At 55.0% G+C, this 11,082-nt stretch overlaps 6 protein-coding genes across 6 annotated transcripts; 3 read left to right on the top strand and 3 right to left on the bottom strand.

Moving 5' to 3' along the window:
* Positions 1 to 4: 4 nt before the first annotated feature.
* CTAM01_00469 (RNA cap guanine-N2 methyltransferase) lies at positions 5 to 824 on the bottom strand (the record flags this gene model as incomplete). Its single annotated transcript, XM_060516520.1, has 2 exons — positions 5 to 664; positions 762 to 824. 2 exons carry the CDS (start codon positions 822 to 824, stop codon positions 5 to 7), a joined length of 723 nt encoding a protein of 240 aa, XP_060389146.1.
* A 442-nt stretch (positions 825 to 1,266) lies between these two features.
* Positions 1,267 to 2,435, top strand: CTAM01_00468 (GRASP55/65 family protein; the record flags this gene model as incomplete). The annotated part of the gene is made up of 2 exons (XM_060516519.1): positions 1,267 to 1,431; positions 1,506 to 2,435. 2 exons carry the CDS (start codon positions 1,267 to 1,269, stop codon positions 2,433 to 2,435), a joined length of 1,095 nt encoding a protein of 364 aa, XP_060389145.1.
* A 345-nt stretch (positions 2,436 to 2,780) lies between these two features.
* On the bottom strand, positions 2,781 to 3,766 carry CTAM01_00467 (DAD family protein; the record flags this gene model as incomplete). The annotated part of the gene is made up of 4 exons (XM_060516518.1): positions 2,781 to 2,847; positions 2,935 to 2,998; positions 3,052 to 3,109; positions 3,278 to 3,766. Coding segments are annotated over 4 exons (678 nt in total), but the record flags the coding sequence as incomplete, so codon positions are not given.
* A 452-nt stretch (positions 3,767 to 4,218) lies between these two features.
* On the top strand, positions 4,219 to 4,753 carry CTAM01_00466 (uncharacterized protein; the record flags this gene model as incomplete). Its single annotated transcript, XM_060516517.1, has 3 exons — positions 4,219 to 4,221; positions 4,282 to 4,405; positions 4,560 to 4,753. 3 exons carry the CDS (start codon positions 4,219 to 4,221, stop codon positions 4,751 to 4,753), a joined length of 321 nt encoding a protein of 106 aa, XP_060389143.1.
* A 388-nt stretch (positions 4,754 to 5,141) lies between these two features.
* CTAM01_00465 (uncharacterized protein) lies at positions 5,142 to 5,568 on the bottom strand (the record flags this gene model as incomplete). The annotated part of the gene is made up of 2 exons (XM_060516516.1): positions 5,142 to 5,359; positions 5,535 to 5,568. 2 exons carry the CDS (start codon positions 5,566 to 5,568, stop codon positions 5,142 to 5,144), a joined length of 252 nt encoding a protein of 83 aa, XP_060389142.1.
* Positions 5,569 to 6,089: 521 nt separating this feature from the next.
* On the top strand, positions 6,090 to 7,044 carry CTAM01_00464 (prefoldin subunit; the record flags this gene model as incomplete). The annotated part of the gene is made up of 4 exons (XM_060516515.1): positions 6,090 to 6,123; positions 6,228 to 6,318; positions 6,722 to 6,914; positions 7,012 to 7,044. The coding sequence occupies 4 exons, from the start codon at positions 6,090 to 6,092 to the stop codon at positions 7,042 to 7,044; spliced, it is 351 nt and encodes a 116-aa protein (XP_060389141.1).
* Between the last annotated feature and the right edge of the window lie 4,038 nt (positions 7,045 to 11,082).

The following is an 11,082-nucleotide window of genomic DNA, read 5'->3' as shown; positions in this document are numbered from 1 at the left end:
TTCATTACGGTTTTGATTGTGTTGTACTCAACGTTCCCGGTATGAATGCCACCATTGCCTTACTCGCCCCTTCCATGCAATACTGCACTACTTCAAGCTTCTCCCCCTCCGGGGCTAATTTCGCCACCTGTCTCAGATCACTTGTTCGAGGGAGATACAGCGCATGATCCATGGGTTTGCAGGCCTCGTGCAGGTCGTCCAGATTATACGGTTCCATCTTGCTCAGATCAAACACCTCGGCGGTCCGGTACCCCGGTCCACCCCAAGGCGGCGAAGCAAAGACCACCGTCTCGGCCATGTCCACCCTCAACTCCTCGCTCAGCTCCTCGGGGCTCTCCCTCAGCTTGCGGAGGTAGTCGAAGCAGTCCCCGTGGATCCAGGTGATGTACTCCGCGACCTCGTACAGCTCTGCGTTGTGCTGGGCGCACGCCAGGGTGGCGGCGTCGCGCTCGATGGAGATGACGCGGTCCCAGCGGGCCGAGAGGGCGAAGGCGATGGTGTTGCCGCCGGCGCCACCGAAGATGTCGACGAGGACGCGTTTTGAGGCGTCGGTGTGGTACATTTCGTTTGCTACTTGGTTTGCGACGGGTTCGGGGGTCACGCCGAACCAGGCGCTATCTGTGAGGTAGACGCCCTCGTCGTACCAGGAGAAGAGGGAGTAGCGCTGGGAAAAGTATCTAGATATCTGATTAGCTTCTGTTGCGATGTGATCTTTGATCGAAAGGAGAGGGTTTGGCTTGCTTTTGAAGATCCCAAGGCACTTCTGCTTTGGACTTGTAGTGATGGCACTCATCCGTTAGGGGGAGTCTGGTGGCCGCCTTCATTTTGGTGGTGATGCATAAGTGGAAGGTAAAGTCAATCCCAGTTCCCTTTGTTAACAGGAAGATTTCTATGGATTAAGAGTCTAGTTGATCAGACCCATCGAGACAATATCACATGTTGAGACTTATAAGAGAAAGTCGCCCAGTGATGGAAAATGAGATGAACGAGGCTGAAGCAAAAGGAAGCTAAAAAGTCAGGTCCCACTTGGTGACCCCACTAGTGTGGGAAGAAGCTTGGATCATCTGCAAGGCTGACGGGGGACCTTGGATGACAGCTTGTTCCAAGTAGGAACGAATGGAATGCTCGCAACGACAAACACCGAGTAAATAGCCACCACAGACCTCAATACTTACCGATCTCGAGCTTACATACCGAAATTCCCGTTCTCAACAAACACAACACGACACAAGAAGATAACTCAGCTCGAGCGTCGAGCGCATCACCATGTTCAATGCGCTGAACCGCTTCATGTCCCGCCTGGACGGGCAGCAACCAACCCAGCAGAATAACCAGGGCTCCTTCGGTTTCCAGGTGCTTCGCAACACGAATCTCGAACTCAACGTCGAGCCTTGGTTTGACTTCATCATCGGTATCAATGGCCGGCCCATCGTACGTAATCTTCGCGACCTAGTATACATCCCATCTCAGACACAAAACACTAACAAGCCGCCCCTCCACACCAGGACAACCCCGACCCAAGCCTCTTCGCCCAAGAAGTCCGCAACTGCGCAGGCGGCTCCGTCTCCCTAGGCCTCTGGTCCGCAAAGGGCCAACGCACTCGCGAGCTCCACGCCCTCGTCCCCCACGACACCGCCTCCCTCGGCCTCTCCCTGCAGTGGACCCCCCTCGCCGTCGCCGCCAACATCTGGCACGTCCTCGACGTGGCCGCAAACTCCCCCGCCGACGGCGCGGGCCTCCTCCCCTACGGCGACTACATTCTCGGCAGCCCCGAGGGCGCCCTCCACGGCGAGGGCGGGCTAAGCGAGCTCGTCGAGGACCATATCGGTCGCCCGCTGCGCCTGTACGTGTACAACAACGAGTACGACGTCACGCGCGAGGTGACGATCCAGCCGACGCGCGAGTGGGGTGGCGAAGGCGCGCTCGGGTGCGTGCTGGGCTACGGTGCGCTGCACAGGTTACCTGCGCCGCTGAACGAGCCCGTCGACGCGCCGGGCGAGATGATGTTCGACGCTGGCGGGGAGAAGGCCGACCCGGCCGCCGCGCTGTACGGGAACGCGGGCCCCGTAGGCGAGGTGCAGCAGAATCTTTTCTCGCCCGCCACGCCTGGTCTCGGCGCACCTCCTCCTCCTCCGACAGGGGGTGACTTCTTGGTCCCTGCGCAAATGATGGACGCGGGTGCCGCGGCGCCGCCGCCTCCTGCGGGCACGGCGACGACGAGGAAGAAGAAGGAGAGGCATCACGGCGGGAACAATAACTTTATGGACGACTACTTCAAGGAGGAGGAGAAGAAGAGCAGGGAGGCGGATAATGCGCCCAGCGGGAGGGGTACCCCTGTTGCGCCGCCTCCGAAGATGGGGGGACCGCCGCCGCCGCCTAGAGCTGGTTCGACAGGACCACCGAGGGATCAGCCTGCGGCCGGGGGTGCTGAGTGATAGAGAAGGGGTTGGGAAGCTGAGGCTGGTGGGTGGGTGTCAGGATTATAGAACTAGAAGTTTGGAGTCCACTGTGATGATGATTCCCAGAATTGCACTTTTTTTTTTTCTTCTCTGACATCTACCGTGCTGTGATGCAACGCCTGCTCAAATAATGTACATTGCTTTGTTCGTTCCGCATGCTCATGCGATTGTGATATTGTTGCGCTGATGCTTCATCACCAATTGGTCTATCCACCCTATTTCGAACCTCAGTCTTTGGCCTTGAGGACGGACACCCCCTTTTCTTGTCCTGACTGAAGATAAAAAAACTTGTCTCCTGTTCCTTCCATCTGGTACGTGCTCTTAGTTTATGAAGTTGACGCAGAAGAAGTGCAGAATCAGACTGCACGCGACGTAGTCGGCAAAAGCTCTGTCATTGTTGTGTTAGTCTCTGTAGTCGTTGTCTTCTGTTCGTGGTTTTTTGCGACTGAGGAGAGGGAGAAGGAAACTGGCATACCTCTCAGGTGATACGGAGGGGAAGTCGGACTTGTTGGCCTCGGTGGTCTGGATGCGCAAGGATGCTAGACGACTAAAGTTAGCGATTGTCAAGTGTGCTGCCATGATTTTGTCTTACCAGTGAGGACGAATTGGCCGACGGTGGCAGAGAAACCGGAGAGGAAGGCGTTGAAGGGCTGTTTCGCATCATGACGTTAGCAGTTGTTCTTCCGTAGGTTTCCATATGATAATCCACCAAGGTTCCTTCCTCAAGCCATAACTGTACAAATAATCCCCATCTGTGATTTCCAAGAGGCAAGAAGCCTCCAACCAATTGAGAGGGTAAGATGTAAGAAAAGACATACGTAGTTTCCAGCAACCACGCAGTACAAGAACTGCAGCGCGCCAACAACGACCAAGAAGGCCATGAAGACGTCAATCAGCTTGGTGCGCTGCGGCGTGCTCTTGACGTAGTGGTTGTAAATGTTGGCCAGGACCTGGTCCCAGTTCTGGGCGCCGCTGCCGCTGCCGGTGCTCTTGGGGGTCATGGTGATGGGTACGGCCTTGGGCTGCGAGGTCATCGTGCCCGGGATCGCGGCGGCGGCGGTCGGTCCCGCGGGCGAGGTGGGCGGCTCGGGGTGGTGGACTGCGGGAGCGGCAGTAGCAGGTGCTGCTTTTTGGGAGGAGGCGGTTCGCTTGGGCGCCATTATTGGGGATTTTGATCGTCGGAATCGGGGGGGATGGGAGGGGAGAGTTTGGCGGTACTTTGAGAGGAAATTCGGGGTTCGGGTGGGTGGTGAACCGAAGAGTTGAGGAAATGTCTCCTTCCAGATTGTCTCGATTGCTGCGTACGTACTGCGGTCACCAGTACAATTGAGAGCTGGGGGGGAGCTCTGGAGGACACGAAAGCTTGAAGCCACAGGGCGTCAGGTGATAGATGTGGCTGGTGTGGCCTTGTACGCATGAGCAAGAGCGTTGCCAAGCCACGAATCTGGGGTAGCAGTCCAGTGGTGGTCCCTGACGACTCCCGCTGCGGCGTGCCCCTGGGAAATGTCGTGATTAGTCAGGGTCACGTCGATGGATGAGATCATCCAGCAGCTTTCCCAGAAGCTGTTCCTTTTTTGAGTGGGTGGGAGGCCGAAGCTTTGACTTCCCGAGGCACCGAAGCAAGCAAACAACGGAACTTCCTCACCTCTGCTCACCAAGGAACTATCTTATTAATTCTCACTTCAATTCATCTCAATCGCAATCCGACATCGATTGAATTTGTATTCCCAGTAATTTCTCCCAAACAAATCACTCCAAAATGGTACGATGACTTGTCTCCTTCGCATAAGAACGTAAAGCTAACAAAAGACAACATGCGCAGTCCTCTGACCTCTCCGTCCCCTCCTTCGCCCTGGCCGTATTGACGGCCGGAGGCGGCATCGCCGGCTACGCCCGGACAAAGTCCGTCCCGTCCATCGTCGCCGGAGTCAGCGTCGGTCTTCTCTGTACGCATAATTCCACCGCGCCATCATCCCCTTTCCTACATCTCTCAACATCCCCCCTCCACCCGCTTCACAGCATCCATCTCCTGCCCCGCGTTGTCGCATAAGTAGCTTCAGTAGGTTGGCAACATGAGTGAGCTAACCCGAACTTACGCAGACGGCCTCGGCGGCTACCGCATCCAGAACCGCGAGCCCTACGGCGTCGAGCTGAGTCTGCTCGCCTCGGCGGTCCTCGGTGGCTCCGCCATCCCCCGCGCCATCCGCCTCCGCAAGCCCGTGCCGATCCTCCTCAGTGTGCTGTCTGTCTTTGGTCTCTTCACCTTTGGCAACGAGTTCCGTCGCACGTTGTGAAGGGAACGAGTGTTTGGGAGGAGTTGTAGGATTGCTGAAGGATGAGAAGAGTATGGGTGTTGTTTTGTAGGAATACAAATTATCCAAGAATTTTGTCGTATTTCTTTTTTGTCTCTGCTGACGTGAGAACATCGATCGAGTATAATCTATGGTACAATCTCTTGCTCCCTCATAGGATGCCCCAAACCATTAGATCGCTCATGTTATTTTTGGTATTCCGTCCCGACCCAGATGCCGTCGCCAAAAAATCAATGTAGTTGCGAGTGTTCGTAGTATAATACAATTCGTGTTTTTCCCCCTTGCTGCCGACCTGTCCACCAGTCGTCTAGGTCAGAAAAACGATTCGGTCGTTTGTCGGTCGTCTGCTTCTGTGATTTGGCTCCGCAGTCTAATCGAGACCGAGCGACTTGTTGAGCTCCTTTATCCGGTTCTCGCGCTCCTCCCTCTTGGCCCTCGCAGCAGCCCGGTTAGCCTCGGTGCGCCTTGCGCGCGCGCCGCGGAGGCACTCGCTGACCTTGTCCTTTGCGTCGTTGCAGCCACCGAGGGACTTGAACATGAAGCCCTTTGCGTGGCACTCTTCGAGGGCGACCATGATGTCTTCGCACTCTGTTTCGCAGGAGGAAAGCGGTTAGTATGGATGCTTTCTCGTGGTTGGTACGATATCCAGGGGGTAAAGGGGGGAGAATGTGGCAATGCGACGGGGTTTGAATGACCCAAAGGCGAGAGGGAGGAGGAGGGGCGCGGATGGAAATCATGACGGATGCATATGTTGGTGACTTACCGAAGTTGTCCTTGGTGTGCAGGTGAGGATGCATTTTTGATTTGGCTTCGTGGGTTGTTTACGGAATTGAGAAAGGTCAAGTCAAGGGAAGGGTTGTCAAACTGTCGTGGGAGGAAGAGTTTGTTCGCCGTCGGTGTTTGCTTTGTGATCACGATTGTAGATGCGCCAGAGGAAATTCCCGGTGAGTTTCCTATGCGATAGAAGATTGGGAATTGGCCTGCGAGGGATTGGATAAGACCACTTCGGTTCGGTGGGGCAGCAGGCGGCGCGCCGGGCTTTGTGCATTTTCGGGGTGTTCTCAGTCAGTCAGTCACCTGTGAGGTATCCGGAGAGAGCGCGGCAAAAGCTCGGGCCACATCGAATACCCTTCTAGAACTTCCATCCCACAGTTGGTCACTGCTCACGCGCGGTGGTGGAGGGGAGGGTCGATTACCTCAGGCTTGTCCGTTCGCTCCCTCACTGTAAGATTCATAGCCCTGCATTGTACCTACCTTACTTTCTTCAACGAGGTCTTATCAACCCCGGCCATTCATCTCTCATAGACTTGACTTCACGATGGCGGCCCAAGTGAGCCAGAAGAAGCAGCAAGGTTAGTTGACTCACTCGCCATTCCTCGACCGCCGAGGGGGGAAAGGAGATGTTACTCTTGGAAGAATAACCCCGCCATGGTTTTGCTAACCTGCTTTTTCCTAGACCTGCAAACGCAGTATGGCGTCTACAAGAACACCCTGCAACAGATTGCGCAAAAGATTGGCGATGTAGAGCAAGAAGCCGAAGAACACAAGTGCGTCTTTCTCTTCCTCTTCCGAGTCTTCCTTATCTTCACTTCATCTTATTCCCTCACGGCGCCTTCGCAATATTGAGAGACAGAGAAAGGCCGTCACCCATGCCCTGGATGAGATCGTGAACCCTGCGTCGTCCAAGGAAAGGGGTGGTATAGGCACATGATGGATTTTCTCTCCCTTTCTCGTTCTCAAACCGGAACTCACTCCGGCATGGCCCTCCGCCAACTGTTCGCCCTCATCACACCGCTCTTCACTCTTCATTCCTTCAGAAACTCAAATGACGAACCCTTGATGAACCCCCCCCCCCCCTCCCGCCTTCCCCCTCGTTCCCTCTCTCCCCGGCACACCGCCTCCCATGCAAAATGAACCATTCTTATTCTAACCTTGACTCGTTTTACACAGGCTCGTCCTAGAGACCCTGCAACCGCTATCCGAGGACCGGAAGTGCTTCCGCCTCATCAACGGGGTCCTCATGGAGCAGACGGTCAAGGACGTCATGCCCGCCCTGACGACCAACTCGGAAGGTCTGAAGAAGGTCCTGGAGGACCTTGTCAAGCAGTACAAGGCTAAACAGGACGAGCTGGAGAAGTGGAAGGTTCGTGTTGGATGCAAGAGACGTTGCTCCTTTTACTTTCCCCCTTGCTATGAGGTCACTGGGTTGTAAACGATTACTGACGAATGTGGAATGATAGAAGAAGAACAATGTTCAGGTTGTCCAGAACTGAGATTTAGGAACATTGGGTTTGGATCACCATAATGTTGGTCTGCGACGTTGACTTCGATAGTCTTTGTGCAACAGACTGATGACGACGGCCTTTCGGTCTGCTCGGTGCACATAGATCGACGGAACGGGTGATTTGGACGGGGAACAAAAGACAGCTTTTTCGTCGTGTGTTCTTGATCAGGCGTTCTAGTTGCGGCCTCTACTGAGAAGAGCACAAGGGACAGCAAAATCGTTATGCGAACATCAAAGGCGTCCAAAATGAGGCGGCATCGAATATACCCATGGGTTGATGCTACGATGAGGGGAGGAAGCCAACCCAGCAATACATCTCAGCCTCAGGAAAATAGAGACATGAAGACCACGCAGTGGCAGCAATGCGTTGTTCGACGTCGTAGACTTGTGAGACATTCAGAAGCAATAGGGATAACGGCGGTAACCGCGTTTCAGTGCCCAACAAGATCGTACTTGCAAAGGTCGTCAGACTGGCAGACCACTGAGAAAAGATCATTGGCACATCTGGCGATTCAAGATGGCTGGCTGAGATCGACCCAACTGGCGAGGCGTGCTTACTGGCTGCCTGTCATGCGGCCTAGTGACGAAAAGGTGTGCTGCGTGTGGCCTCTGACAACCTGACGGCAGTTCGCTCGCGTCTGAAAGCCTCCTTTTTCCGGGGCTACGAGACCAATGCCTACCTATTAGCTCACATCGTCTCTTTCGAAAGAATGACGCTAAACACTTGAAATTTGTCTGCCACTCGGGAGAGAAGGCACCACGGAGCGGAGGCGGACCGGCCCATGGTGACTGGCGACGAGTTGGAGCCTGGCCAGACGTCAGAAGCTTTACCGCGTGTGCGTATATGGAGCTTATCTGTCTAATGGGCAGAGGGCGGTCATCCGATTCGTAAAGTGCCAAGTGATGAAACGTGAGGTCTGCGGTGATCGACTGATGTTCCCGTTCTGAGGGTTCCTACAGCCGTGATATCATGCTTGGTCGAGCTAATGCCCAACGAGCGGCACGATTTGGCCCTGATCCGTGGTCAGCTGTGGGCTAAGTAGATGCGGGAGGCAACCAGTGGTCTGGATCCGCCTCGCTCTTCCATGGAGTTTCCTCATAGTCGCATGCGTCCTGTAGGTACAAGTACGAAATCGCATTTAGTAAGTGGGTTGGCAACATCATAGACAACCAAATACGGACATGGTCGCGGACACAAGCAGTGGATTATTGACGACCGCCTAGACCTAGTAATGCATGGCCGTACCCAGGCCTCGGATGATGTCGAGGAATGGTCATATTGAGTTGTAGACAGGGCGCAGGACTTGACAGTCGAAATTGACACAGCGACGACATTGCCCGATTCCCCGATGCTGGCGTCGGGCAGTTAAACAGCTTGATGGCTCACGCAGAGAGACCAGACCGGTACCCCTCGGCGCTGCTGTAAGAGACCAGGGTCGACACAAAATGTGGCTCTGAGTTGTCACCAGCTCTGGGGTGAGAAGCAGTGCAGCCAACACATGCAACCCTTTCGCCTGTGACATGAAATCACCCGCAACGGCGAGGGAAGGCCGAAGTGCGAACGGATACTGATACGGTATACATACTGCGTACCCCTCTCGCCATGATGAGTGGGAAAAGGAGGGGTAGGAACCGCATCATCCGGACTAGGGTCGTGGAAAACAAGAATGGAAGGTCAGCGCATCACTGCATCGCAGGAGTTTTTGGTGGTGGTCCTTCATTTTTGTTGCGGCAGGCATCGTCCAATCCGAGCCCAATCCAAATAAAGGGTTATTGGCTCCCGACAGAGCAGAGGAGCCCAACTTCGATGAGGGTGACTGGCTGAGTTGGCGGTTGTCTGTTGCAGCGCTGCATGCAGGGTCGGGCGTACTGTAAGGCGATGGGCCGCCGATTGGTGACCGGCGCCTCCTTGAGACAGATTGGAAGAATTTCTCCGCGACTTTCTTCCTCCTAAAGGTGGTAGTTGAGTTGCACGTCTGGCTGGTGTACCCAGGGCAACCAACGTCAACCGGGCTCTCTCTCGTCTCTTGCGAAGCGAAAGAGACATCATTGGACGTCATGTTGCGCAGCCTTGTGTGCGTGTATCTCGAATGGCCCATTCAAGAGGCCCCTCTTCAGAGTTATCCCGCCCGAAGAGGAAAGTAGCTGTACGAGCCAACCAAGGTGCACGTTTCGGCCCAAGCGGTCGTCATCCAGGGCGCTTGCTTAGGCTGCCGTCAGCCTTCTCGTGCCTGACACGGTCTGGTTGGGGGCGATGTTGAGAAATACAGCTGACAGGTTCGACGGCTTGTTTACTCCAGACGGTGCCATTGTCAAATCAGCCGGCGCCCTCGCCCTCCCACTCGGTCTTGTCGCAACGGATGAGCTACCCAAACTGCCACAAGTCGCACGGCCGATGAATCCACATCGGTATAAGTAACTATCGTGTTGCGCCAGCTGCATCTTTCTTTTTGATGACACCTGTTGAGGGCGATGGGCATGGGCCCGCGCGATAGAGCTTACCGATGCTCTTGAGCGGACGTCTTTGGTTTCCCCACCTCAAGATCAAAGGTATCATCAGCAGACTTGCAAGAACAGAAGCTCACATCATACTTCCGTCCCGTTATGTCGGTTGTGCTTCATGCACCCGCTTGGCGTCTGCCATGGGCCGGTGAAAGGCAAGGTAGCCGTGCTTGCTACCCTCCTCTGAGCTTAGTGAAGTGGCTTTGCGCAGCCCATCCGTACACCGCTCATATACGGGAGGACGGGCAGGATGACCAGCGTCCGTGTTGATACAGCATGAATGCATGCAATGACACATCAAATTTTGCTAGGCAGGAGTATCGGAAGGGATGGGAGAGGTAAGTATGAGTTGCCTTTCTTGTACCTTTCGTCGATCCCGTGGTGGTGCTGGTAGACGACGGATTCTTAGCTTCCGGAGGGTAGTTTTGATCTTTGATCTCGGATGCCTCGTGGTCTGACGGGGGGTTTTGCAGGGTCGAAGATGTCGTCAGACTGACAGACGCCCAAACTGACATCCGAGCGCGTGAGCTTGGTAAACCGTAAATAAAATGGAGTATGCGAAAACCAGTCGCAGCTTCCAGGTTCGGAGCGCATCCCCTCAGCCGCGTGGTGTTAGGGAAGAGGGTCAGATGGATGGGGGGTCCAGGTACCGCGCTAAACCTTGGAGGACGACATGGAGCTGACAGGTACTTGCAAATGTGGTGTTGAATGAATACATTTCAGAAGTACTCATCACGTTATCGATAAAACGGCTGGTGGGCAGCGCGACTTTGAGGGACTTTGGCCTTGTTATTGTGTTTAATGCGCCGGCCTCTTGTTGACCGCACCTTCATTGCCCACTTTCCCTCCATTTCTCCCTTCTGCACCAACCCCACGTTCTTGCAGCCATCAACAAGTACAGGTGTATCCTCCATTCAAGGCGCATTGTTAGGGTCTACTACGACCTCGATCGAACAACTCAGACACCCCAAATTCATGTAAGGAAAAGAATTCTACAACCCCTTGTCGACGGCACTTGCTGGCCCCTCTCCCATGTTTCCCCCCAACCACACACACCACACGCACACACAACCACACACAACGCGCGCGTTGAGTGCTTAGGTCCTTCACTGCTCGGCCTCTTCCCACTCCTCTCACGCCCCGTTTCCCGTCCCTCTCTCTCACTCTCCGTCCTGTTCGGGTCAAGCGAAGCTTTTCTCTGACGCGCTTTTGCAGCTGTTACCTTTTGATTCCCCTATCACGGCTCTCCCGTCCGGTCGACCGGTGTGTAACCATAGGTCGACTCTTTGCGCGCCCAAAGCTCCGCCAAAAGTTGCAACGACACGCGAAAATCCGTACTGTACCAGCAACGGACCGGCTGCCCACGCGCCTCTTCGACGCAGCGCTCCGCACCTCCGCCCCGAAAAGCTCACACAAGTACCTTACCTCTCTTCGCCTTGAGGATACCTGATTCGACCCAACTTCACCCACCCCCATCGCGACTCGCAAACCCCATCTACCTTCCGCCTTACAGGTCAAACCCGCG

This window comes from Colletotrichum tamarilloi (assembly GCF_030869305.1).
Source record: "Colletotrichum tamarilloi strain Tom-12 chromosome Unknown Scaffold_1.1, whole genome shotgun sequence".
In the NCBI taxonomy this organism is placed as follows: domain Eukaryota; kingdom Fungi; phylum Ascomycota; class Sordariomycetes; order Glomerellales; family Glomerellaceae; genus Colletotrichum; species Colletotrichum tamarilloi.
This window is presented reverse-complemented; position numbering and strand designations above follow the sequence as displayed.